The sequence below is a fragment of the Prunus persica genome, chromosome G1 (genome assembly GCF_000346465.2).
Source record: "Prunus persica cultivar Lovell chromosome G1, Prunus_persica_NCBIv2, whole genome shotgun sequence".
Lineage (NCBI taxonomy): Eukaryota > Viridiplantae > Streptophyta > Magnoliopsida > Rosales > Rosaceae > Prunus > Prunus persica.
Window position 1 is genome coordinate 43,768,642 of NC_034009.1, and position 27,696 is coordinate 43,796,337.

The 27,696-nt window shown below is 36.6% G+C and overlaps 1 protein-coding gene across 3 annotated transcripts; it reads left to right on the plus strand.

The window, feature by feature from the left end:
- LOC18792737 (protein SABRE) lies at nucleotides 747–27,246 on the plus strand. Of its 3 annotated transcripts, none has more exons than XM_020563670.1 (23): nucleotides 747–1,147; nucleotides 1,729–1,840; nucleotides 2,643–2,918; nucleotides 4,610–4,875; nucleotides 5,145–5,367; nucleotides 7,619–7,789; nucleotides 7,899–7,976; nucleotides 8,854–9,105; nucleotides 9,826–11,925; nucleotides 14,063–16,025; nucleotides 16,311–16,411; nucleotides 17,683–18,039; nucleotides 18,390–18,508; nucleotides 19,472–19,721; nucleotides 21,005–21,229; nucleotides 22,251–22,390; nucleotides 23,044–23,116; nucleotides 24,348–24,449; nucleotides 24,555–24,725; nucleotides 25,068–25,382; nucleotides 25,459–25,626; nucleotides 26,030–26,402; nucleotides 26,675–27,246. In XM_020563670.1, exons 1-23 carry the CDS (start codon nucleotides 1,077–1,079, stop codon nucleotides 26,815–26,817), a joined length of 8,049 nt encoding a protein of 2,682 aa, XP_020419259.1. In that variant the 5' UTR covers nucleotides 747–1,076; the 3' UTR covers nucleotides 26,818–27,246. The 3 variants fall into 3 exon arrangements, with proteins under 3 accessions (XP_020419259.1, XP_020419265.1, XP_020419267.1); XM_020563676.1 differs by having other exon boundaries at nucleotides 840–1,147; nucleotides 1,741–1,840; XM_020563678.1 differs by lacking the exons at nucleotides 747–1,147; nucleotides 1,729–1,840; nucleotides 2,643–2,918 and having other exon boundaries at nucleotides 4,853–4,875; nucleotides 5,150–5,367.

Genomic DNA, 27,696 nt, shown 5'->3' on the forward strand with positions numbered 1-27,696 from the left:
AAATGCGTTCTTCAATTGCTTTGAATTGAAAACTACAAGGTTAAATTTGACAAAATTGAAACTACATAAACAAAAGTGGCAAATCGTCAAACTAGAAGGACAAAAATGACTTTTTGCCAAAATATATATCAATGTTTATGTGTATCTTTATTGATATACTTCTAAATTTAATCAGACTAGCCTCTCTGCACGCGCTTGCGAGAGGTTTTTTAAAAAAAATAAGTAAATTTATTTTAGAATTAAAAAAGATAATGGGTAGTTGTGTTTAATAAAAATAGGATCCATTATCTGCTTTTTATTTTTCTTTTAATTTTTTTAAATATGAAAAAGTGTGAATTTACCATATTATCCTCATTTAATTAATAATTTGAATTCTTAATGTTTGCATTAATCAAGGGCATTTTCTGGTATTTTGAATGTTTCACCATTTTTTGCCTTTTGCTTTATATATATAGATAGATAAATTTAATTAATAATTTCAATTCTTAATGTTTGAATTAACTAAAGGTATTTCCTAGTATTTTGAATGTTTCTCCTTTTACTTTATATATATAGATTTATTACAATTTTGTTTTTAAGTTTTTAGTTTTCCGTTTCAAAGCATTCGTCGCGGGTAATTCAACCGCCATTTACAAAGTTTTCCAACTGTGATGCTCCAAACGCAGCGTTGACTAATTTGATCCCTCCCAACCTCCAAAGGACACGTTTCCCATTTACTCCTCAACCAACGCAAACACGCGCGCACTTGTCCGTACAGTCGCCGCACCGGATCCCCACCCGTCCCACGCCACGCTACTCTCTCTCTCTCTCTCTCTCTCTCTCTACCTCACGGATCGGATCTGCTTCTTCTGCTCTTCTCTCTCTGTCTCTCTCTTTGATATAAGAATTGCAAGCCCTCCGATCGCTACGGTTAGGAAGAAGACTCAGTCTGCTTGGCTCACAGTCTCTGTCTTCCTTTTAATTTCCTAGGGTTTTATGACATGAACAAATTATGAGCACAGAATGCTTTCCATTTTTCGATTCTTTGCAAGTCCCTAAAATCTCATCACTGCAAGTCACATTATCGGCAGACAGCAATGGCAGCTTCGCCCGTCAATTTCCTCTTCTTTTTCTTGGTCATTTGCATCACATTGTGGCTCTTCTTCATGTACGTCCCTCTTTCCTATCATGTATATATGTGTGTGTGTGTGTGTGTGTGTATGTGAAATTGTGAATGCATGTATGTGTATGCGTCAAACGTGGCTTAATCAGTTCTCTCTTTTGGTAATGAACTTTGTTGGGTGCAATTCAGTTTTTGATGCTAATGGCAATGGCTGTGGTATTTGAAATGAGATTGCGCTTCTTCCCAATTGTAAGACTAAGTGTGGTCTGTGGTCAGATTTTGTTGAATAAATTGGGTGTTTTGTTAACTTTGAAAATTAAAACCATCATCCTCGAGTGCTTGATATAAGGGGAAATTGCAATTTTGGCACAATTTTAGCAGTCCTGGAAACCAATGAAGACAATGCGTGTCCTTGTATGTGTAGGTATATTAGTTTGAACAATACGGGCACGACCTTAACTAGCTTGAAATTTAAAACCATCAATAGCATCAGTTATTTAAATGAGTTATTTTCTGGGTTCAAATTGTTATTATCCTCTTAAACTTTTTCATTATTATCACTGTGGGGGCTGAAATTATTTAGATTGGTTTTCGTTTCCAAGTTTCTCTACTAAGCTGTTTTGCAGTTTTGCTTCAAGGTTGCTGGCTTGGATTTTGAGCCGTGTAGTGGGAGCTTCTATCAGATTTCGGTTTGGAGGGTGGAAATGTATAAGGGATCTCGTGGTGGAGTTTAAAAAGGTTTTCTCTTTTGCTTCAGTGGCTGGGTTTATTTTGTTATTATGACTTTGGCTAAGTAAAGAGGTTTTCCTTGTTCCTTATTTCAAGTTGAGCTCAGAAAAGTATTGTGAGGCCCACACTAGTGGAGCATCACTAGAATTACCAATAAGGGAATGCTTGTATGGTGTAATTAGTAATGTCATATACTAAATGCAAATTATCATGTTAAATCTAGTGTTAGTAATTTTGTGACATAATGTGCCTAATTCATGCTACTAAATTACTATTCATGTTTCTCATGAGATAGAACTCAGTAATTGGCATGCTAAATGGTATCTTATAATGATTTAAGTGGACTGCTTCACTTTAATTAATTCAATATGGTATTGATCGACTTATCCTCTTGATTACTAATACAAAAGTTTCCATTAAAAATAAAAATAAAAATTATCCTACTTTGACTTTCAATGAGGATTCTGGTCCCTTGGGTGCTTCATTCCATACTTATTTTAAATGCATTTGCTTATTGAGGCTTTGGTCCAAATGGGAAGGTGCTTTATTATCTTTTCCCCCCCAATGGCTTTGAGGTTTTGAAACAGAGCTAAGATGTTGTTTAAAAAGCATGTGTATGTGCTTGTGGTTAATTGAGTTTTTGTGATAAATCTCTCGAGTGCTCTGTTGCTCTTACTCTACCTGGTGCCCTCAGATACTGTTTGGCATCTTCTGTCTATGATTGTTAATGGGTATAAATTTTGTTCTGTCAGAAGATTAGTGTCTATACAATGATGATATTCGTCTTTTTACAACTTTGATAATTTTGCAGGGTGCTGTTGAATCTGTTTCTGTCGGTGAAATTAAACTCAGCTTACGTCAGTCCTTGGTCAAACTATTTGGTTTTATTTCTAAAGACCCTAAGCTGCAAGTGTTAATATGTGACTTAGAAGTTGTAATGAGGCCTTCAAATAGAAGTACGCCAAAGGCTAAATCTCGAAGGGATCCATCTCGAAGACCCCATAAGTCAGGCCGAGGAAAGTGGATGATGGTTGTGGCTAATATTGCGAGATATTTGTCGGTTTCCATCACAGATTTGGTTTTGAAGGTATAAAGAATTTGAACTAGTGCTTTTTTTCTTCTACCCTTTTTTGGGAAGAAATACTTTCTGCTTGCATTATTCTTTCTTAGTGCATAGAAGTTTTTCCATGAGAAATTTTTCTGAAGAATATTTATAGTCACCATTTGAAGCATAAATTCGGTTTAAGGTTAAGTAATTGAAATAGATGGAAAGAATGGGCAGCACCATCCTTTTTAAAATTTTTTTTAAAATAAAAAAATATAGGGTCAACTATGTAAAACCCCTTAAACTTTAGGGTCGATTTCAAGTTGGTACAAGATCTTTAGAGGTTGGAGAAAGTAGTATACAAACTTAAAGAAAATCTACATAGTCACCGTTCTGTCAACCAGTCCCTCACTCTCTTTTCCTCACCACCTGCACCATCTCCTATGTCAGTGTCATCTCCTGCGACAGCGTTTGGTGTTTTTGACCAAAATGGTGTGTTGTACCTCCTCCTGGGCACACCCTTCGAGTTCTAGAACAACTACTCTGAAACCTCAATGGTCAAGCCTTTAGCCATTCACAAACTCCTTATTGCCCTTTGCGTGGGGTTTAATTATCGGCTCTTCCAGGAGCCAGTGGTGTCATCAATTGAGGTCTATTAGCCAGCATATGAGAACGACAGTAGCATTCGGTTCTGTGGTTGAGTGTAAACAATTTTCCGGCAGACACTTGGGTTTTGTATAGCAGACCTTATTGAATTCCATGGTGTTGGCGTTGTCATTAGAGGACCCCTGATGACTTACGTTTGAGAACCAGAGTGGCAGTGGATCTTTTTCAAATATTTATTGTCCTCTTTGTTGCTGAAAGATCTAAACATAATGTGCAGCATATGTTATTTTGGACTAAGTCGCCTCCCTCATATTTCTGGTCTTTCGCGCTTGGAAGTGAGGAAGAAGCATATTTGGTTTTGGTTCACCATAGCTATGAAAAAGGGAGGAGATGGTGGATGGATGTCTTGTTTTGGGCAGAGAGAGTTTTCTTTCTTGGTTGAAGATTTTGGTGTGAGGGTCTTTTTGAGAGAGGAAAAGACAAAAAGGGAGTGATCGAGGTGGAGATAGAGAGAGAAAGGAGGTGGTGGTGGTGGAAAGCGAGAGTGTTCAACAAAGGGAGGTTTTGTTTCTTTCATATTGTTAATTTTTGTTTAAAAAAAATGTTATTCTTTAATTTCATTTTCATTATTTAATTTTTGAAAGGTTACTACATTTTTGTTGTTTTGTGTTTCACGTGGCATTTGTGGATACACATGGCACACATTTGGAGTCCAGATAATCATAAAAAATGAGACCTTTTGCGACATAAGAATTCAACAGACTTGGTTTGAGATTGGTTGATGGAAGGGTCAATATGTAGGTATTATTTAAGTTTTTATACTAGTTTGTCCAACCTCTAAAGATTGTGTACCAACTTGAAATCGATCCTATAGTTTTGGAGGTTTCATGTAGTTGGCCCAAAATTATAATTCTAAGAAATTGAACAACCATATCTGCAATGTGCCATCAAGAAGAAATAATGGTTATACAGTTTGTATAAATTTTAGGATTGAAAAGAATTAAGTTCAAAACTCTATACTTCATTTGTTTGTTAACTGGTAGGCTTTTTATTTCATTTGTCAGTTGTATCTTTTTGTTGCTATGGCTTGATTTTGGTCATTATACTTGTCTCTTGAAATGTTACAGATGCCCAAAGCATCTGTTGAGGTTAAGGAACTGAAAGTGGACATATCTAAAGATGGCCAATCCAAGCAAAATCTTATTGTTAAGCTACAGATATCACCTATTGTTGTTCAGAGGAGTGAACCACGGGTTAGTTGTGACCAGTTATCCAATTTTTGCACTGGAGGATCCCTTTCTGCAAGCCAGTCATCATCTTCCATGATGGACAGGTCGTCTGCTCTTTTTATCTGTGAAGATTTCGCCCTCTCTTGTGAATTTGGTCATGATAGGTATTCTCTTTAGAGAAATATATTTCTTTCCACATATGCAAACCTACGCCTTACAGCCAAAGCGTAGTTTATTGTTATCAAATGTCACCCTAATATAATTTTTTGATCATCAAGACTTTCAGTCTTATGTTACGTTGTGCTGTCTCTTCTCGGATCCTCCCATAATGGGATTGACTGCATTTTTTATCATTAAAATTCTTGTTGTAAATTTGCCAATGACAAGGATGGTTAATTAGCTGATATTTTTTATTTGCTTGATTTGGACGTAGGGAAGTTGGTGTAATTATCAAGAATGTGGATGTTGCCTGTGGAGAGATCGCTGTGAACCTTAATGAGGAGCTGCTTTTGAAAAGCAAAAGTTCATCACACACTTCTTCTCAACCTGATACGGCTATAGGGTCGACTATTGATTCTGTTGCTTCAAAAAAGCCACACAAAAAACAACAAATGATTGCTACACTCTCAAAATACACCTCTTTATGTCCAGAAAAGGTTTGTGAATTAAGATGGCTGTCAACATGATCTCCCTTTCTCTTTACCCCTTTCCCTTTGTTTTTTTGTTTTTTTTCTTTATTCTTACCATGCCAAACACTTTTTGTTAAGATTCTACTGAAACAAAATTAGATGTTTAGCTTTTCTGTGGGCGTCTTTGTTAAATTTTTTTTGGGATATTCCTTTTAGTGAAGGTAATTTAATTTTTTTGCAACTTATGATTGTAGGGTTAGTTTTCATGGCCACCTTTTCCATCTTGTAGATTCTTTTTCTTTCTATTTTGTTAATAAGAACTTTCCTATAAAAATATGAAATTGCAAAGACACAAAGGATGCAACCTAATTGCACTAGAAGCATCAAAGACATTATTTGACATCAAGCTTTATTATCACATTTTATAAGAATTAGGTGTGGGACTATCTTATATGAGCATTTGTACAAGAATCAGATATGTGTACAATTTTCTGCAATAAGTATTTATACTTCTGTCTGTTATTGGATGTGAGGAAACTAGAGTCATGTAGCACAGTATCATAGTAATGTAAGCAGGTGGAATTCTGTAAATTTCAAGATGGAACCTGATAACCTTTCTTGAATTTCATTCTTTTGGTCTGGTTTTGATGGCCTCAGACAATTAAGTTATAGACTACACTAAACCAAATTATGTTTTCTGTTTCTTTCTCTTTTTGATGATGGGAATCAAATTATATCTGTAGATAGGTAAAGAACTAGTACAGATAATGTGAACAAGTAGTCTGATATAACATAACACACTCAAACAAGGCTAGGAGAGTAACCTCTAAAGTATAGCCCAAGAACTCTCTACGAAGAAGCAAACCAAAGTACAGCTAAGCGTAACACAACATCCTGAAGAGATAACAGCTTACCAGTCCAATTTTAGAAGGTAGAAAGAACAATTTGTGAATTCGGAGGACGCTGATGCCAAAAGCCAGTTCCAAAACCTTGAGTTGGATTGAATTAAGCTTCTTGAGATGTGAATTCAAATTCATTTGATTTAGTGTTTAAATTAGTAATGATTGATAGATTTGGATTGCTTTACCAACGAGGCTTTAGTTGAGTGGTCAGGGCTATGGTTTGCCTCCCACTTGGTCTGGGATTCGATTCCTCAAGGCACCTATTGGGGCTATTTTCTAGGGTTTCCCGCCTCCCAAAGGTTGTAGGGTTTGGCAGGGTCCCGAATTTCGATTCCTAGTTTGCCAAGTGGGTTTGGGGAATTTCTGGGTATGAAAAGAAGATAGATCTGAATTTCTGTATGTATATATCTTTTGTCAATTTTATCACTTACAAAAATGGTAACTGTCTTGGTTGCTTCAGTTGATTTAATATGGTGTTATTGTTCTGTTTTAATTGAACATTTGCTTTTGAATATCTTATTCCATTTATTATATTTTAGAGTGCATTGGCCTCAAATTAACCAGGCTGAACTAGTGTAAAATTATATTCAACTCTGTGGACAAGATAGGTGGTTAGAACTTAGAATGCTAAGTTTATTTATATGCTCTATTGGATTTTTGGTGATTTTGTTTCATGTATATGTTCCTTTCCTTTTCTTTCCAATTTGGACTAACACCTAGCCAATTCCCATGTTGCTCCTTAGTCCTTAGCACTCAGAGGAAAGCCCAAATGGTGATGTGAGAATAGTAATCTAGTATACATTATTGAGACTCAGGAACAAGGCTAAATTGGTGTCTCGTAGTGAATGCATCATGTCATATTTTTCTTCAGTTTACTCTTGAGTATTTCCTTTCCCGTGCAGAAGAATCATAAATGGCAGAGGAGTCATGAACATTGTATGGGTAGCTTATTTAAAAAATCTGGTCAAACCTGAACACAAGAACACTTGAGACCGAAAGCAAGACACTGGATGAGAATCCTATTTATCTTGTTAAAAATTGATTCAATTTTTGGTTGTATTATCGCTGCGGTATTTCCTTGACATTGGATTCTAATGGTGCCATTTCTTTTCATGTTACTTCTTTATACAACGTTTTCTCTTGCTTCTCCTACCATGTACCTCTTACCTAGAGTGAATGCACTTAATGTTATGATGTTAGCAATTGATTTTCATGTCAACCCCATTAATCGTCTAGATTGACATGTAATAGAGCATCTTTCCTTTTTCTTGTTTATGTGCTTTTGTTACACAACATCTCGTTCATCCACTTGTGTAAGTTTTTTTATATTGAAATTTGTGTTTCTTATGGAAGATAATATTATATTTCTTTTATAGGTTTCCTTCAGTTTACCAAAATTGGACGTGCGATTTGTACATCGGGAATATGATCTATCTGTTGAGAATAACATCATGGGCATCCAATTAAAAAGCATCAAATCACAATCAAGTGAAGATGTGGGGGACACTACACGCCTTGATGTTCAATTGGATTTCAGTGAGATTCATGTATGGATGCAACTATTGATGTTGTTAAAGTGCTTTTCGTGTTTTATGTTATAAAGTTTGTCATCATCTTGGCCTCTTTTTAATGATGATTTTCTAAATTATATTTCAGCTGCTTAGAGAAGCTGGCACTTCTGTTTTGGAGATACTGAAAGTTGATGTTGCCTCATTATTTTACATTCCAATACAGGTAAGTATTGTCAATTAAAATTGTGCAACATTGTCTCTTAAAAGTTGATATTCTTCCCTCTGCATATTTTTTAGAGTCATATTATACGTTGTGGGTATATATTGTCCAATTAAACATATAAACATTAACAGGTAGCTTGATACTGGATTTATTGGTGTATCATTGATTTTAGCACTATACTAGGGTTATTTGATTGTGGTTTGTCACAGATGGATTGCGGCTGTTTATATGCATTAATAGTCCTTTGATAAGTTCAATCCAATTTTTTGCATGGCATTAAGATGATGGAGATAAGGAAAGAAATTGAGGAAGTAACCTTTAAAGACCAGAAAACACTGTTCCTAAAAGCAACTACGAACACAATAAGACTCATGATCCACTGCTAGAGTTCATTCAAATCTGAAATTTTCCATACTATAAAGATTGAGAAAACATAATGAAAACCAGATCAATATCATGTGAACCAAAGAGTGAATTAGGGTTTTGACCAATATTTCCTGATTTGACCAGCACATGGAAGCCATCTTGATACCTTTTGGTTGAAATGTTGCCAGATGAATCACCATAACATGAAGAAGTGGATTACTATGCTTGCTAGGGATAAGTTTAAAGTTAACAAGTTGACATAGCTCTTGGTATGATAGATGAGGGTTCCTTCATACACATCTGACTCTTAAATATCTAGGTTCTTGCCTCCTAATAAATCTGGTGTTTTACTGCAATGGTGGCTCATGGCTGTGTAAAATTTATGCATATAACATATATAGCGGCCATATTATGCATTTTGAAATGCAGATAAAGTGGGAAGATATCGAATAGGCACTGCATTTATGACACGGTGGATCATTTTATTGACTTTGGACATTTTACTTTGCAGCCAACCTCGCCTATTAGAGCTGAAATTGATGTAAAGCTGGGAGGCACTCAATGCAATGTTATAATGAATAGATTAAAGCCGTGGTTGCGCCTCCATTTTTCAAAAAAGAAAAGAATGGTGCTTCGGGAGGAAACTTCAACTCTTGACAAGCCACCACCAACTGATACCAAAGCCATCATGTGGACGTGTACTGTTTCAGCCCCTGAGATGACTATTGTACTTTATAGTATCAGTGGTTTGCCTTTGTATCATGTAAGTGACATGATTTTCTTTTAGCACTATCATATTTTTTAGGTTACACTGAACAACTGATACTTTTTTATTTATTTATTTATCGTTTTTTCATGTGTATATATTTTTATCAATTATGCAAAAATAGTTAAAAAAAACCTCAGGGAAAGTTTGCTGTGCATGTAAGCAACCTTGTAAAGAGAATATCATGTGCTAGTACTTAATAGCTTTATGAGATGGGGGGTGTAGTGAGTGAATTTGGGTTGTAGTGTTTTGCAACCCTTCTTGCCCTTGCTCAGTACCACTTTTTGTACATGAGGGAGCTCATAAGTCAAGGGATATCAAATTATCCATTCATCATTTAGAAAATCCACAGTAGTTTTTGTTTCAAATTTTTTTTTTTTTGAAATAAGTAAAAGTGGGGTTTACAAAACTTCTCAGTTGGTCATCCATATTCCATACTAGCACCACTTGCATCCAAACACACTTGTTATGGGATCTATGTTTAGTCGTATATCAGAATGTAAAACATTTGCATATATATGTAGGTGATAGACGTTGGTTTTGGTTGATTTTACTCTCTTTCGCTGTCCTGTGAAGTAGTCATTGTAAACCTCTAGCTCTTACTGTTACAGCTTCTTTATATGCCGTCCATAGTGTATTCTTTTTCCTGTTAATATTTTTCTTAGTTCAAAAATAAAATTATGAACGTACGTCATAATGCTTGATTTTCTGGTGCAGGGTTGCTCTCAATCATCGCATGTATTTGCAAATAACATTTCAAATACAGGAACTACTGTACATATGGAACTTGGTGAACTAAATTTGCACATGGCAGATGAATACCAAGAATGCTTGAAAGAGAGCCTTTTTGGTGTAGAATCGAATTCAGGTTCTTTAATTAATGTTGCAAAGGTTAGTCTAGATTGGGGCAAAAAGGACATGGAATCATCTGAAGAAGATGGTCCTAAAAGTAAATTGGTTTTATCTGTTGATGTGACTGGTATGGGTGTCTTTTTCACATTCAAGCGTGTTGAGTCGCTTATATCAACTGCCATGTCCTTTCAAGCACTTTTGAAAAATATGTCTTCTTCTGAAAGAAGAACATCACAAAGCCGGGGGCGTTCGTCCAAGTCATCAGGGAAAGGGACTCGGCTGTTGAAATTAAATCTTGAAAGGTGTTCTGTGAAATATTGTGGTGAGGCGGGTTTAGAAAATACTGTTGTTGCAGATCCCAAGCGTGTAAATTATGGATCACAGGGTGGTCGAGTTGTAATAAGTACCTCAGATGATGGAACACCCCGGGTTGCAGATGTAATGTCCACAATATCTGATAAGCACAAGAACTTGAGGTACTCCATTTCTCTTGACATCTTCCATTTAAGTTTGTGTGTGAACAAGGAGAAACAGTCCACACAGATTGAACTTGAAAGAGCAAGATCTGTCTATCAGGACCACTTGGAGGAAAATAAGCCGGAAACGAAAGTGGCATTGTTTGACATGCAGAATGCTAAATTTGTACGGCGTTCTGGTGGTCTTAAGGAGGTTGCTGTCTGCTCTCTTTTCAGTGCTACTGATATTACGGTTAGGTGGGAGCCTGATGTACAATTATCGCTAGTTGAACTTGGGCTACAATTGAAGTTACTTGTACATAATCAGAAGCTTCAGGGACATGGTAATGAACATATGGAAGATGTCATGAGAGGTTCTGAACAGAAGAAAGAAGCCTTTGCAGAACCAGTAAATTTAGAAAAGCACAAGAAAAAGGAATCTATTTTTGCTGTCGATGTGGAAATGTTGTCTATTTATGCCGAGGTTGGGGATGGGGTTGATGCAATGGTTCAGGTACAATCAATTTTTTCTGAGAATGCCCGTATAGGAGTACTTCTTGAAGGGCTTACGCTTTGTTTCAATGGGTCCAGAGTATTCAAAAGTAGCCGGATGCAAATTTCACGTATTCCTAGTGCCTCATGTCCATCTGATGCAAAAGTACCTATATCTACAACATGGGATTGGGTAATTCAAGGCCTTGATGTTCATATTTGCTTGCCATACCGGTTACAATTGCGCGCTATTGATGATTCTGTTGAAGAAATGTTGCGCGCTTTGAAGCTTGTAATTGCTGCTAGAACTAGTGTTATCTTTCCCATGAAGAAGGATACCTCAAAACCTAAGAAGCCTAGTTCAATAAAGTTTGGCTGTCTAAAGTTCTGCATACGAAAGATAACTGCTGATATTGAAGAAGAACCACTGCAAGGCTGGCTGGATGAACACTATCAGCTGATGAAGAATGAGGCATCTGAGTTAGCTGTTAGGTTGAAATTTCTTGATGAACTTGTTTCCAAAGTCAATCAGTTTCCTAAAACCACTGAAACAATTGATTCTACTCAAGAAAGAAAGACTTTCCTTAATGGAGTTGAGATTGACGTCCAAGATCCTTCCGCAGTTAGCAAGATGCAAGGAGAAATCTATAAACAATCATTCAGATCATATTACAAGGCATGCCAGAATCTAGCACCATCACAAGGTTCAGGTGCCTGTAGGGAAGGATTTCAGGCTGGTTTTAAGCCAAGTACTTCCAGAAATTCTCTTCTTTCCATAACAGCAAGAGATTTGGATGTAAGCGTGGCAAGGATTGATGGTGGAGATGATGGGATGATAGAGGTTATAAAGACGCTGGATCCTGTTTGTCGTGACAATGATATACCATTTTCTCGACTGTATGGGAGTAATCTTCTCGTGCATGCAGGCTCTGTTGTCGTTCAGCTACGTGACTATGCATCTCCTCTTTTGTGTGGTACTTCTGTTAAATGTGAAGGCCGTCTTGTGCTAGCACAACAGGTATGTTGCAACATGGCATTCCCTTTACCGCCATTCTTCTAAGTTTTTGTGTTTAGCGTATGTAAGTTTTCTTTTCAGGTGCCATGTTTAGGGGAAAAATAAAATATATAAAAGAAAAAAAATCTTAAAATGCTGCTTGAATAGATGGAATTTTTTGATCTCATGAACGTCTGTGCTGCAAAATTGGAACTTTGGTTAGATAGGTTGATAAAATAGCTCGAGGATTAAACAAATTCTCCAGCTCTCCAGCTCTATTAATATGCTGGGAGGTTCAATCCTTTGGGCTAAAATTTATCACACCTACACACCCACACAATGACACACAAATAGGTTATTCTGGTTCGAACATCAATTCATCAGTTGTGATCGCCGATTAGTGATTATTAGACACAAAGTTTTAATTCCTAGCTTATGTGCCTATATCTCACCTTTCAAATAGTTATCTCGAAGCAGTCAGTAAAGTTTTCCCCAGTGTATTTCATTCAATTAAAATATTGCCTAAAATATCAATGTGGAATAGACCACCTTATGAATTATGACATAAGTTATATCGTTTAGGTTCTAGAAAGATTGCTTTTCAAATTAGTTAAAATAATCATAATGCGTCTCCTTTTGGATATTTGGTGATGGTGGCCCACGGGTTTTAGAAGACCAGATTCAGCCTGCTCTTTTAGTTGCATATTGCTGCTTGATTTGTGATAGATGTTGACAAAAAAATGATTTTCTTGGTTTTTCTTAATAAGTATTGGCTGGTATGTGTACACTATTTTAATTTTTAATCCAGTTTGGAAATCCTTTTTTTCCTATACGAATTCAGCGGAAATGTTTTTGCACACTTGAAAGTATGAACTATGAGCTGGTATTGCTTTACAAGTATGCCATGTTTTTACTGTTTTGGAACTTGTGTATTAGTGTGAATGCAAATATTATTTCAGAAGTAGGATATCAACATAGATCATGGATCTAAATGCATCAATAGGGATGTCGTGATATTTCTTAATGATTCAGTTAAAAGTAGGTGTTGTTTGTTCATGTAGTGCAGCTATTTTGTTTTGCTCACGTAGGCTGCGGCTGTTATCTTTTGTGGACTGCTTGTCTGCATTGTTTGCATCTTTCACCTTTTTATTCTTTCATTTTTATTATTTTTAATTAGTTTGATTATTTTAATTTTTGCTGAAGAATATAAAGTCCCACATCGGAAACTTGACTAAATAAATTACAATATATAATGAGTGGTTCCACTACTAATATAACTGAGGCCTTTCACCTATTGGACTTTGTAGGGACAATATCAGTGTTGTTAGTAGTGGGCCATTAGCCGTCTCTCTGAAATTTAATATGGTATCAGAGTTGGTTGATTGACTAGGCCATAATTACTTGGCCTTTACCCTTACCCTTACCCAATATGTGGTGTTCACAAGTTTGGCTTAAATTTTTACCGTTACCCAATATATCGTGTGCACATGTTGGCTTGAGTCTTTACCCTTACTCCTTACCCAATACGTATTGCTCACATGTGGGGCTTGAATGATAGATTCCGGTCTGGACTGAACTCCACGTATGGCCCATTATGTGGTGGTTCCACTTGAGAGGGCGTGTTGAAGAATATGAAGTCTCACATCGGAAACTTGACTAAATAAATTATAATATATATAAGTGGTTCTACTACTAATATAAACCAGGCCTTTTGTGATAAAACCCCACATCTACTGGGCTTTGTAGGTGGTTAAGTTGGGGATAATATCGGTGTTGCTAGGCCGTTGGCTCGTCTCTTTGAAATTTAACAATTTTGAATTTCTTTTTTTTTTTTTAATAATGAAGGCCAAGGCCTAAAAAGAGCAAAATCTAATCATAAATAATCTCGGGCCTTGATATCTGCATCATCCATCAAGAGGAGCTGAATATCTGTCACTTGTTTTCAATACTATGATTCATAGGTTCTGTTTCCTATTAAAAAGGAAACCATTCTTGAGTCTTTTGTGATTTGACCCTGGATAATGTTAGTTGACAGTGTATCCAACTTCCTTTGTTTGTATATCATGATTCAACAATTATATCTTCATATGGTTCTTTCATGTCATGACATGGAAACTTATGCACGTATGCTGTATAATTCCAAATTATTTCCTTGGATCAGGCAACAAGTTTTCAGCCTCAAATACACAAAGAAGTTTATATTGGGAGATGGAGAAAGGTGAACTTGCTTCGTTCTGCTAGTGGCACAACTCCACCCATGAAAACATTTACAGATTTGTCCGTACATTTTCAGAAAGCAGAAGTGTCCTTTGGAGTGGGATATGAACCCACTTTTGCTGATGTGAGTTATGCTTTTACTGTGGCTCTTCGCAGGGCTAATCTATGTGTTAGGAACCCCAATCCACCACCCATTCCCCCCAAAAAGGAAAAGAACTTACCATGGTGGGATGATATGAGGAATTATATTCATGGGAACATCAACTTATTATTTTCTGAAACAAAATTTAATATTCTTGCGACTACTGATCCTTATGAAAAGCTTGACAAACTTCAAGTAATAACTGGTTCTATGGAGATTCAGCAGTCAGATGGCCGTGTTTATGTTTCTGCAAATGATTTTAAGATTTTCTTAAGCAGTTTAGAGAGTTTGGCAAATAGTCGTGGTTTAAAACTTCCTAAAGGTATATCCGGTGCATTGCTAGAAGCTCCAGCCTTTACAGTTGAAGTTACGATAGGTTGGGAATGTGAATCTGGCAATCCCATGAATCATTATTTATTTGCGTTTCCTGTTGAAGGAAGAGCTCGTGAAAAGGTTTTTGATCCATTCAGATCAACCTCTCTGTCCCTTCGCTGGACTTTTTCTCTTAGACCCTCTCCCTCACGTGAGAAACAAGGCCTCTATTCTACTGAGGCAGGTAGTACTGACGTAGATGGAACTGTTTATGGTCCTCCTCATAAAGATGACAATGTTCCCATTCTTTCCCCGACAGTGAATGTTGGCGCTCATGATCTAGCATGGTTGATAAAATTTTGGAACATGAATTACCTCCCTCCTCACAAATTGCGGTCCTTTGCTCGCTGGCCTCGTTTTGGAGTTCCAAGAATTCCTAGATCTGGTAACTTGTCGTTGGACAGAGTGATGACTGAATTTATGCTCCGGATTGATGCTGCACCTACTTGTATAAAGCATATGCCTCTAGATGATGATGATCCAGCTAAAGGACTGACATTCAAGATGACAAAGCTGAAATGTGAAATGTGTTATAGTCGTGGTAAGCAAAAGTATACTTTTGAATGCAAGCGTGACCCCCTTGATCTTGTTTACCAGTGTTTCGACCTTCATATGCCTAAGGCATTTTTAAATAAAAAAGAAAGCACTAGTGTTGCAAAGGTAGTTCAAATGACAATAAAAAATTCACAATCTGCATCTACGGATAGAGTTCCCAATGAAAAAAGTAACAATGTGAGTAGCTGCACAGAGAAGCATCGTGATGATGGATTTCTATTGTCATCTGATTATTTCACAATCAGAAGGCAGGCCCCAAAAGCTGACCCATCTAGGTTATTAGCCTGGCAAGAGGCTGGAAGAAGAGATCTAGAGATGACATATGTGAGGTCTGAGTTTGAAAACGGGAGTGAGAGTGATGAGCATACACGATCTGATCATAGTGATGATGATGGATACAATGTGGTAATAGCTGACAATTGTCAGCGTATATTTGTTTATGGCCTCAAGCTTTTGTGGACTATTGAGAATAGAGATGCTGTTTGGTCCTTTGTTGGTGGTTTATCCAAAGCATTTCAGCCACCAAAACCTTCTCCTTCTAGGCAATATGCACAAAGGAAATTACATGAGGAGCACCAGGCACATAGTGGAGGTGAAAGGCAACAAGATGGTAGCTCTAAGCCCCCTACTACCAGCCATGGGGTTACTTCTTCTACTGTCGAGCATGCAGAGACCTCTGGTTCACTTTTATCTCCATCACATCCAGTTAAATTGGAGAACTCATCATCTGCCGCTGAGAACTCGTCATCTGCTGCAGTTGGGAACTCGTCATCTGTTGCATCTGGGAACTCATCATCATCTGTTTCAGTTGGGAACTCATCATCATCTGTTGCAGTTGGTAATTTTTGAGCACCTCATGAAATTTCTCTGCAGTTTTTTACATCCAATATGAAATTGTGTTAATTAAACTCAGTGGTGTTTTAGAAGTCTAATTTTGATCTGGGTATGCTGTGGTTTTTTGGTTTTTATAGTAAACAAGACTTTAAAATAAAAAGAAGTTGAAAAAAGAATTATTGTTAGCTATGTAGTGATGAATGTCATCAACGTTAAAGAAATATTGTTTGCTGATGTTATTGCATAATATTGAGTTCTGCTAAGAGGCATTTGTTTCCTATGATTGCAGCAAAGAATAGAGACACAACTGATTCTGAGGAGGATGGGACTCGGCATTTCATGGTGAATGTTATTGAGCCTCAATTTAATCTTCATTCAGAAGATGCCAATGTAAGTTGTTTAGAAACTTTGCAGTACAACCTAATATTCCTTTGAGATTTCTTAGTGATGGATGCATTTTATCCATAATTGTTTGGTTGGGACTGGTAGTCTATTATATGATGGAATCAAATACTTTACGGATACACTGCTGTGTTTTTGACTTGACCAATTCTACAACAACCGTTGAAGTCTTAGATAATGTGAATCATGCAATGTAGGGATGTCCAGATTTCATGGTTAGGGCACTTGAAATTCTGGTCTGTAAATTTTCCTCACTCAATGTAGATTTCTACCCAACTAAATTGGGTTGAGCACATTGTTCTATATCTTATTGTTCATATCCTTGAAGAAACTCTTTGCAGTTATCAGATATCGTTATTCTCTGTTCTATACTTAAGTGGACTATGTCCATCTCGTTACATTTGCATTCATATTCTTACTTTTGTTCAGTTTTTGTTGTATCTTGTAAGGCACATAATCTTTCTTTTACTTATAAGTAGTATGCTTAATAATCTTTCTTTTACTTATAAGTAGTATGCTTAAATCATAATCTTTTGTTTTGTTTTGTTTTTTTTTAATAGAAACGTTTGTATTGATAATCAAAAGGAAAATTATCCTCGATCAAACATCAAAAGGGAAACTGAACTCAAAAGACAACAAATCATAATCTTTTGTTGGATACGTGACCAATAATTATAATCTGTACAACACAGTGATGGCTTGTAGGAGGGCAGGCTGCTTAGTCATCAGCCTTTAATATTGTATGGCGTTGCATTTTTAAAGTAGTTTTTCCAGTGCCTTCTGTAAATGGTTTTTGTTCTTCATTTTATATTGCTTGTCTTTTTGGAAGTAGTTTTGATGGGAAGTTAATGTTTTTCTGCCTGGTTCTTTTTCTTTTAGGGGCATAGTGATGCTCTATATATACCACTGAATTTTCATCACTTATTTGGTTGTTCTTAATTACTGTCTTTATTTATAAAAAAAAAAAGTTTAAATCAGACTTGGTATCCATCAAACATAATAAAAAAATAGTTTCAAAAGAGAAAGATATTGCTAATATTTTGTTGTTTTCAGAATGCCATTACAAATTAGAAAATTTTGTTTATAAACTTCATTGGCAAAACTTAAGTACAAATTTGGGACGTCCAAGCCATATGAGACATGTGTTTATGCATTATGCACTCTTCAATTCTTTTAACTTTGTGAAAAAAGAAGAAGAGAAAATAGAAATAAAAAAAATGTAGTGACATCTGAGGGTAACTGTTCTTTTTGCTAAACAGGGAAGATTTCTGCTTGCTGCTGTTAGTGGCCGGGTTTTGGCCCGGTCATTTCATTCTGTCCTTCATGTTGGCTATGAGGTGATTGAGCAAGCACTTGGTACTGGGAATGTAAATATTCCTGAATGTGAACCTGAAATGACATGGAAACGCATGGAGTTTTCTGTAATGTTGGAGCATGTTCAAGCTCATGTTGCACCAACTGATGTTGATCCAGGGGCTGGATTGCAGTGGCTTCCAAAAATTCGTAGAAGCTCTCCAAAAGTAAAACGTACTGGTGCATTACTTGAGAGAGTATTTATGCCCTGTGATATGTACTTCCGGTACACAAGGCACAAAGGTGGAACTCCAGAGTTAAAGGTGATTTGGCCCTTTATAATTACTGGATAGTTTGTATAGATTCCACTGTTTATATAGGCTTACAATAAATTCTACCCACATATTGCGTATGTTGATATATGCTTAAATACATATTCATCCAGGTGTGTGCCTACAGTTTAAACATTCATATGCGTGTTTCTGGCTTTCTCAACCATTCTGTTGGTCTTTGTGGCTTTTTGCCTAGTGGCAATTATAGTCTGTTTCTAAAAAATATGCATGTTATCATTCTTTAAATTAAATATTGAGGCTATTACCCTAGCCTAATATGTGAATGTTCACATTTATTCTGCATTAAGAATTTGGCTTGCCTTTGAATCTTTCTCTTGCAGGTGAAGCCCTTGAAAGAGCTGACTTTCAATTCCCATAATATTACAGCAACAATGACCTCTCGCCAGTTTCAGGTTATGCTGGATGTGTTGACAAATCTTCTCTTTGCACGGCTTCCCAAGTGAGGATTTGCATCCTATTTCTTCTTAATTTGATTTATCTTCTTTTGGAATTTCATCATATTTGGAATTCGTATCTGTATCTTGTGGCATATTGGCATAAGATCTCTTCATTTTATTTTGATTAAGAAACAGTGAATGTAATAGAAAAATACAAAAAGAAAGATGGACAATATTTCTAGAAAATTGCATAAGATTTCTTCATTTCATTTTGAGAAGTTTAAGTTAGGGAGTTATTGTACTTTTTATTTATTTATAAGAAACATCGAAGTTTAGTAAAAAATAAACAGTACAACAAAAGTGAACACAAGGAATCCACTTCTAAAAGAAAAGTAAATATGCAAACTGCACCAACACCTCAATCCTAGGGGAAATCACCAGAACAAAAACAGAATTCCAAAGAACTATTGTGCTTTTGCTTTGGTTTTCACTGTTTTCTTTGCAGTGGGCTTCTCTTTCACTTTTCTTTAATTTGATTGTTGTTAGCAATTAGAAAGTGCTGTTTTGTTTTTGAAGGGAAAAAAACAGAAAAAAAAAAAAATCCATCTATGGGTCTAACTAATAACTTACAAACATTAATATTATATCATGAATTCCCCCCAATCTAGATAAATCAAACCAAAAATAATTTCACTAAATGCTTAGATGCTTGTCATTCAGGTATTAGTAAACAAAAATGGAGTATTGAAGAGGTTGGTTTTTTTGAAAGAGAATATTATCTGGTTTCTTAACAGCTTAAAGTTTTGGGGCATTTGGTCTAATTGATATTGATAAGGGTTTATGTTTTTGCCTGAATATTGATAAGTATGGTTTACTTTGCAAAATTGGTATATTGATTGTCTGATGCAATGAACTGTTTGTCGTATAAAATTCTCAAATTAAATGTGAAACTGCCAGTGGAAAGGTTGTCTGTGATGCATTTGTTGTGGAACTATTCAAATTGATTTACTATACATGCAATTCAGGCCTCGAAAAAGTAGTCTGTCACTTCCTGCTGAAGATGATGAAGATGTGGAGGAGGAGGCAGATGAGGTGGTTCCCGATGGTGTTGAAGAGGTAGAGCTTGCAAAAGTGGACCTTGAGCAGAAAGAGCGGGAGCAGAAATTGATTCTTGGTGACATACGGAAATTGTCTCTTCGGTGTGATACCACTGGAGACCTATATCCAGAAAAGGAAGGGGACTTGTGGATGATAAATTGTACAAGATCCACTCTGGTGAGAAACAAACGTTTTACAGAACCTGTTGAAATTTTGCGATAGTCGATGAAAGTATTACATTTTTGTGGGTTTTATCATTATATTTTTTTTCTCTAGTCGTATTTGTTTTATGTGTGTAGATACGCAAAATAACTATAACAATAAAGTGATCAATGAAACTATAGAGCTAGTTCTGGACTCATTATAGTATGTGTTATGATAGGATTGTAGTGTTGCTCTCTCTCTCTCTCTCTCTCTCTCTCTCTCTCTCTCTCTCTCTCTCTCTCTCTCTCATATTTGCTGATTGGGTTGCTAATCAGGTAGCAATTTTTGTTATTTAAATTTTGGTAGTAATGCTTTCCAAGGTTCATAATTTGTTAAGAGTTCTCTAAGTTAATTTTTCTTGCCTGTGTAGCCATGTCAGGCCTACCTAAATTACATTTAACTGTTAAACTTCTAAAGTAAATGAAAAATCTAACTTATTATACTTTCTGATAAATACTTGGCATGGAATAGTGTTGTCTTTTTGAAAAATAAGAAAAGCACTTCTACAGTACAGTTCTGCTGAAATGTATTTTCTATTTATAACTACCCAATAGTCATTTGAATTCTCTTTTTTTTTTTTTTGGAGTTATTCAACTTACTCGTTATGAGCAAGTGGGATATCCTTTGTTTTTAATCCCATATCTTCTTCTGCATGTGGTTAATGGCCCCGCCTTTGCGGGGATCCTTACCTTTACACATTTTTCCTTCTTTGATGTTCAGTTTTGTGTTGTTCACAAGTTTGCAAACATTGTGTTTACTATTCTCCTAACAGACCACGCTTTTTAACATTGTGTTTACTATTCCATCTTGAAAATGAGTTTCATGTGCATAGTCTGACAGTCTACTTGAAAATTTCACTGAAGATTGGAGTGGCTCTTTCTGCACTGGTTCCCCTTTATGTCGTTTCATTTTGTAGTATGAAATGGAAATTTACAATATCGATCCCATTTAACATACTTGTGAATCTACTTTCCTGCACTTGATGGTAGTCTAACGATGAACTTCCACGATTCCATACTAATAAACACCAAGTATGATTATCTTACTCAAAATTTTCATTTCGCGTGGATATAAGTAGTGTAGTTTCAGACACTAGACTTTGTTCTTTCACAAAGAGGCTTTCTTGACGTCTCTCTCTCTCTCTCTCTCTCTCTCTCTCTCTCTCTGTGTATATTGTTTGTACTTGTATGGCTATTCTAGTCTATGGTCCCTCAGTACTTAATCAGATTATGAACAATATCGTTTTCTCCTTCCAGGTGCAAGGACTAAAAAGAGAGCTTGTTAATTCAAAAAAATCAAGGAAAGCATCATATGCATCTTTAAGAATGGCTCTACATAAGGCTGCACAGCTACGGCTGATGGAAAAGGAGAAGAACAAAAGTCCATCATATGCTATGCGCATTTCTTTGCAAATTAACAAAGTGGTTTGGAGCATGCTTGTTGATGGTAAATCGTTTGCGGAGGCTGAGATCAATGACATGGTGAGCACTGAGCATCTTAAGATCATAAGAAATGAAATACACTTTTGTCTTTTAGTGAAAGATTGAGTGGTGACTGACTGGTGACTACTTTACTCCTAAAATTTGTGCTTTAAAAGCTTTGTGTGACCAATATTATAGCTTCATATCTCAGGTTTTTTTTTTCTCAAATTTTTTAATGGCCATTTTAATAGTTATGCTTGTGCAATAAGAGTGGAATTTTGAACGAACTTGTCCTTACATCATCCATATGATTTGAGGCTGTGGTTGCGGTTAGTCCGGGAGGCAGGGTTTAATTGGGTTATTCCATTGACCATGAAACATTATTTGTGAAAAAGTATGTGTTTTGGTGGCAGAAGGAAGGCAAGAATTCTATGGAATTGTAATATGTTTGTTGGGGTTGTGTGGCCTCGGCACAAGTCATAGATGTGGACGAGCATAATCCCACATCTTGGCTTGGGGCTCGCCGAGGTGGAGATTGTTGGGTTGTGGGGCTTGATACAAGCCGTGGACACGGATGGGCATAATCCCACATTGGAGAAGTACCACAATAATCTACTAATAGTACCAACGGCTTTTGACCGCACATCTGAATGGGTCTGTTTAGTGTAATCCCACCAAAGGTATTTGACTTAGGTAGTTTAGTTGGGGACAATATCCATGCTGGGGAGCTCCTTTAGGATAATTTTGAGGTTGATTACAATGTTAAGAGATTTATTTTGGATTTTCTTTTGAGGGTTGTATCATTTTGTTGGTGGACCTCTGGTTCACTAAGTTATGTATTGTGAGTCTAAGTTATTTGATATAATATTGTTTCTCATAAAGAAAGTACATGAAAATCTACCTACGATGTTACATGGTGTTTGACAAGCATGCTCCAGTCTTGGCTGGATCTGATACTCCTGTTGCTTGTTGACTTTAGTTAACTTTCATAAATGCATCCTATGTATATTTTGATTGTAGTTTCGATAGCATTCATTTCTCAAGAATAAGGCTGATAAGATTTTCATTTTTCTCCGTATAGATTTATGACTTTGACCGGGATTACAAGGATGTTGGCGTTGCTCAGTTTACAACGAAAAATTTTGTTGTCAGAAACTGCCTGGCAAATGCCAAGTCAGATATGCTTTTATCAGCCTGGAATCCTCCTCCTGAATGGGGAAAGTATGCACCTTTTTTTGTTTGTTCCATATTTAGATCCTATGTTAAATAACTGTGCTTTTATCACAGTTATTCCTTCCCCAGATTAACATTCTCTAGCTTTTCTTTGTATAGTGCGAACCACCATATAGCATTATTGTGTTGCTCCTTTCACCTGTGCTACAGTTGAATAAAATGTTTTGAAAGCTGTTACTCAGATCAGATCATGCAAAAATGCTCTAGTAATAATCATATTTATATGTAATAGGAAACTGTTATTGGCACTCCTCCCTTATGTTTTTACAAAGGAGTGTAGGATAACTTTTTTGGAGTGCCAATGACAGCTCCCTATATATATATATATATATGTTTTAGCAGGTCATCATGCCATAGAGGCACTCTCTTTGGTTTTCACTGTGGAATTTTTTTTCTTGTCTCCATGCCTTCAATTGTCTTTTCGTTTGGTTCAGTTGAATGAATTTGCTTGTTTGTCATTTATAAGTCGATCTATACAAACCAACATTAATGTTTTTTCTATTCTAGTTGAATATTTTTCCTGTGCTTTCACTCATCACAGTTTTAGTGGGAGGAGACGAATATAATCGAGTAATTAGCTGCTTTCTAAAATGTTTCCTTTTATTGTTCAAAAATTGTAAGATGTACGGTTTTGGCTACAGGAAAGTTATGCTTCGCGTGGATGCAAAACAGGGAGCTCCCAAGGATGGAAATTCTCCTCTTGAACTTTTTCAGGTTATGGGTTTTTTTTAAACTCTCTCTCTGTCTCTCTAAATTGTTTAGTTTTACATTTTCCGTAAAGTTTCTCTACAGAATATAATGAGTGCTTCTGTTGCCACCTCCCAGAATGGTCACTCTACTCCCCTATTTTTGTTGTTGCCTATTTTTGGTTGCTCTGGATGGTGGCTGTTATATATGCTCCCACAGAAAGCCAAGTTTTCAAATCTCACACTTCTCCTTTTAGTTAGTTCATAGGCGTCGTAGAGGTCTGCTTTGCTCACTATGTTGTTTTTCTGTTTGTCTGTTGTGGCCTTCTTGACCACCTCTGCTTTTATTGTCTTCTGCAATAAAATTTTAACTCTTCTAAAAAAAGAATTGTAATTGAAGTTTTTCTAAACGGGGGGTAAGAGTGGGCTAACAACTTAACATGAAATTCTGCTTTTCTTTTAAGTAATATGTAATCATGAGCAACTGTGGGGCTCTAAAGGCTTATACATTGGCAGCCAGGTAGTCAAATATTTAAATTGTTGTCATAACCTGGCAGATTACAACCAAGAGTTCAGGAACTTGGTATGAGAAATATTAGAATATAAAAACAATAGTTGACCATATCCTAACAAGACCACTCAAGCTTTTGGAAACAATAGTCTATTAACAAAACTTAACGTGCAATGCAATTTATTTTCTTTAAATTCTGGGATTCTATGGGCTTAAACATGGGCAACCAGGCATGTTCAAATACCAAAAATTGTAGTCATAACCTAGCTGATTCCAACCAAAATAGCTATTTTGCAGCAGTGTCCTCCAAATTAATCCTTGGAGTCTTCATTTTTCTTACACCTGTGACACCCAACCCTAGGACTGGAATGAGTTTCTATGGAGACTAAAGAGAGGGCAAAGGACGAATTGTTTGAAAGCAGGCTTTCTGAGAACGTTTTCAGTTGAAAGCTCGACTTAATTATGCAACAATTTTTCATTAGAATTACACTATAACTAATAGAAGAAGACAAGGGTTCGTAACACTGATGTTCATATGCAGGAAGACAGCTTACAAAAGCTTACCATGTATCCGTATTTGACCAGTGATACTAATTTATGAACATGCATGCACAAGATGGAAGGGAATCTTGCTTGTCTGAAATAAACTTTTTGTTTGGAAATAAAGAGGCTACATAATTGAATTTGTCGATATTGCCTCAGTGAAGTAATAATTGTTTGCTAAACAAGCTCATTTTTAAAACTGTAGGTAGAGATTTACCCTCTCAAGATCCATTTAACAGAGACAATGTACAGAATGATGTGGGGATATTTATTCCCAGAAGAAGAACAAGATTCACAGAGACGGCAGGTCCGTTGGAAATGTTAATGATTTGAAATTTGACTGCTTCTGTCAAGGTATAAGGAATTTTTCATCAATACTAAAACAATTGGTTTGTCCAATTGTGACATGCAGGAAGTTTGGAAGGTTTCAACAACTGCTGGTGCAAAACGCGTGAAGAAAGGCTCTTTAATCCAGGACACTTTTGCTTCAAGCAGTCAGACAATTAAAGAGTCTGAGGCCGCATCCAAATCAAATGCCTTTGCCCCTCCCAGTCAATCCTCTGTTCATGCAGATTCTGTGCAAGTGAGATTCCCATGGACTCTTCTTTCATTTCTTTCTTGGAGCAATATATTTTAGATGCTTTTGTTAGTTGTATGTTCAGGAAAGATATCCACGATCATATCCTTACTAGCGTTTCCACACGCATGGATTGCATGATGGCTAGCTGTTGTTTTCTAGATTATCTTTATATCAGTTAGTGGATGGTTATTTTGTATTGCATGGCTACATTTAAGTGAGCTTTTGATTTTATATAAGAATGGATATAGAGAATTTATTTATTTTTATCTTATTTTCTTGGTCATGATCGCAGAGAAAACACTACATTTTTCATGATCTTTTTCTTTGACCATATCCTTTCTGCAGGAATCAAAATTGCAAAACCTAAAAGCAACAATTGTTAGTAGTCCAACCCGAGAATTGAGAAGAACATCTTCCTTTGACAGATCATGGGAAGAGACTGTGGCAGAATCAGTTGCTACAGAACTTGTCTTACAGAGCATTACTGGGCCACTTGGTTCTGGTGAACCAGATGAGTCCTTGAAGAATAAATTGAAAGAACCCAAAGCTATCAAATCTGGCAGGTCATCCCATGAAGAAAAGAAGGTGGCAAAGTCACAGGAAGAGAAAAGATCCAGGCCTCGGAAGATGATGGAGTTCCACAATATCAAGATAAGCCAGGTTAGTTCAGTTTCATCATCTCATATTGTACCAATTTACTTTTTCTAGTCAAATGGTTAATATAATATTTTTACAGGTTGAGCTATGTGTTACTTATGAAGGATCGAGATTTGTTGTGAATGATCTTAAGTTGCTAATGGATACATTTCATCGTGTTGAGTTCACTGGTACTTGGCGCAGACTCTTTTCACGGGTTAAGAAGCATATCATTTGGGGAGTCTTGAAGTCTGTGACAGGAATGCAGGTCTGCATTTACACCTTTCTATATTTACCCTTACTGATTATGCATGCAAATGTACTCTGATAGTTCCTTACCTCTTCCCCCCAACACCCCCTTTCTCTTTCCGCCCCCCAAACACCATGATTTAGTTTGATTTCTTCCTAACAGCTGGAAATATCTCTGCTAGTAAAACTTGACCTTCAATGATTTAAACATGATGGAGGAATTAAACATTATCAGTTATAGATCTCTAACATGTTTTTTATTCAGATCTTCGTTAAGCAGCTTGCTTATACTAAGATAACATTTGTGTTGAGTAAGCTTAGGATTTTTTATTGTTTGAATCTGTCAGTTGGAAGAATTGCTATGTCACTTACCTTTTTCCTGTTCAACCCCGGTTCTCAATTCTCTCTGTCCATTTTTATAGGGTAAGAAGTTCAAAGACAAGGCAAATAGTCAGAGGGAACCCAGTGGATCTGGTGTTCCCGATAGTGACCTTAATTTCAGCGACAATGAAAGTCAGCCAGGACAACCTGACCAGCATCCAATAACCTTTCTCAAGCGTCCTAGTGATGGAGCAGGTGATGGATTTGTCACTTCCATTAGAGGCCTTTTCAATACTCAACGACGCAAGGCCAAGGCATTCGTCCTGCGGACCATGAGGGGTGAAGCAGAGAATGATTTCCAAGGAGATTGGAGTGAAAGCGATGTAGAGTTCTCTCCATTTGCTAGGCAGCTTACTATAACAAAAGCTAAGAGACTTATCAGGCGTCACACAAAAAAGTTCCGTTCAAGAAAAGGTTTGTGGACTTGTTCACTTTTTAAAAATGATCAATCACCTTATCACATTTTTTTTAGACTTTTTTGTGTGGTTCTTCTTCAAGGACCTAGAAAAGCCATAGAGCATGTCATGTTCTTTCTCAGGGATGTCATTTACTTGGAGACTATTAAGGGGTACTTGGTGATCCTATAGTTCCCCATCCAAACTCCATTTTTTCTGACATTTGTTGGATACGTATGTTGAATTTTTTTGACATTGAGACTGAAACTTGTTTTCTTTTGTCTATACAAGGTTCGTCCTCCCAACAGAGAGATTCACTTCCGTCATCTCCAAGGGAGACCACGGCATTCGAGAGTGATTCTTCCAGTGGTGGATCCTCACCCTACGAGGATTTTAATGAGGGAAGCATTATGGCCACCAAAGAGATTCCTTGAAGGCAGTTTTGAGAGTACAGGTTGGGGTCCATTTCATTCCCAGTCGAGCACGGAGCAGAACTGAGATAATTATAAATTCTGACTCAGGTGATCACTCATGGTGAAGAAAGAAAGAGTTCAGATGCTGTGTTAATCTTCCAAAGAAGCATGCGTTCCTTGATATTGATTTTGATATGCATTGGTGTAGGAGAAGTGATTAACTTAGAGCACTGTGGATTGGAGCTACTGCCTCTTACGCCTTAAACTCCTTTGACTTAGGATATAATTCCTTTTGCCTCAACCGGCTGTCTGTATAGTTTGTAGTTTGAGTTGAAGAATAGAGGCTCCTAAATTTTTACTTGAGCTAGGTGAATTTCCATAAATCTGTACATAGATTCAAATATATATAAATACTAGAAAATAAAATCAAAGCATAATTTCTCTCTCTCTCATGACCAAATGCTTTTTCTTGTTCACTTGGTCGTTAATAATTCTTAGAGCCATTTCTCAAAAATTTCTTAGAACCATTTCTCAAAAAATTCTTAAAACTGTGTCAACTTCGTTTTCTTTTCATGTGTAGAACAAGGTAATTGATTGTTGTTCCAATCATCATAGTCTCTTACATTTTTCTTTAAATTTATGGGAAAAACAATCATTTCATGTAGTTTCTACTTTGCACCATCTTACCTATCGAAGTTGTTGCATTACTCCACAAATTGAACCTGGTTCCTCTTCCCGAGTCCAATCGTGACTCTAGATCAATAATAAGCAGTAACCCAGTGAACTACCTAACTCACCCTTCCCAACGGGAAGCCACCCTCCCCTCCTTATGTAGAACAAAAGGGGATTTAAGGATGAAGTCTGAGGACAGGGAGAAGGGGGAGTGGCTGCAGTGTTGGG

Coding starts and splice junctions, on each gene's coding strand:
- LOC18792737 (XM_020563670.1), top strand. CDS start 1,077: ATGGCAGCTTCGCCCGTCAATTTCCTCTTCTTTTTCTTGGTCATTTGC. Junction 24,450..24,554: donor AAGATTCACAGAGACGGCAG/GTCCGTTGGAAA, acceptor TGTGACATGCAG/GAAGTTTGGAAGGTTTCAAC. Junction 24,726..25,067: donor TTCATGCAGATTCTGTGCAA/GTGAGATTCCCA, acceptor TCCTTTCTGCAG/GAATCAAAATTGCAAAACCT.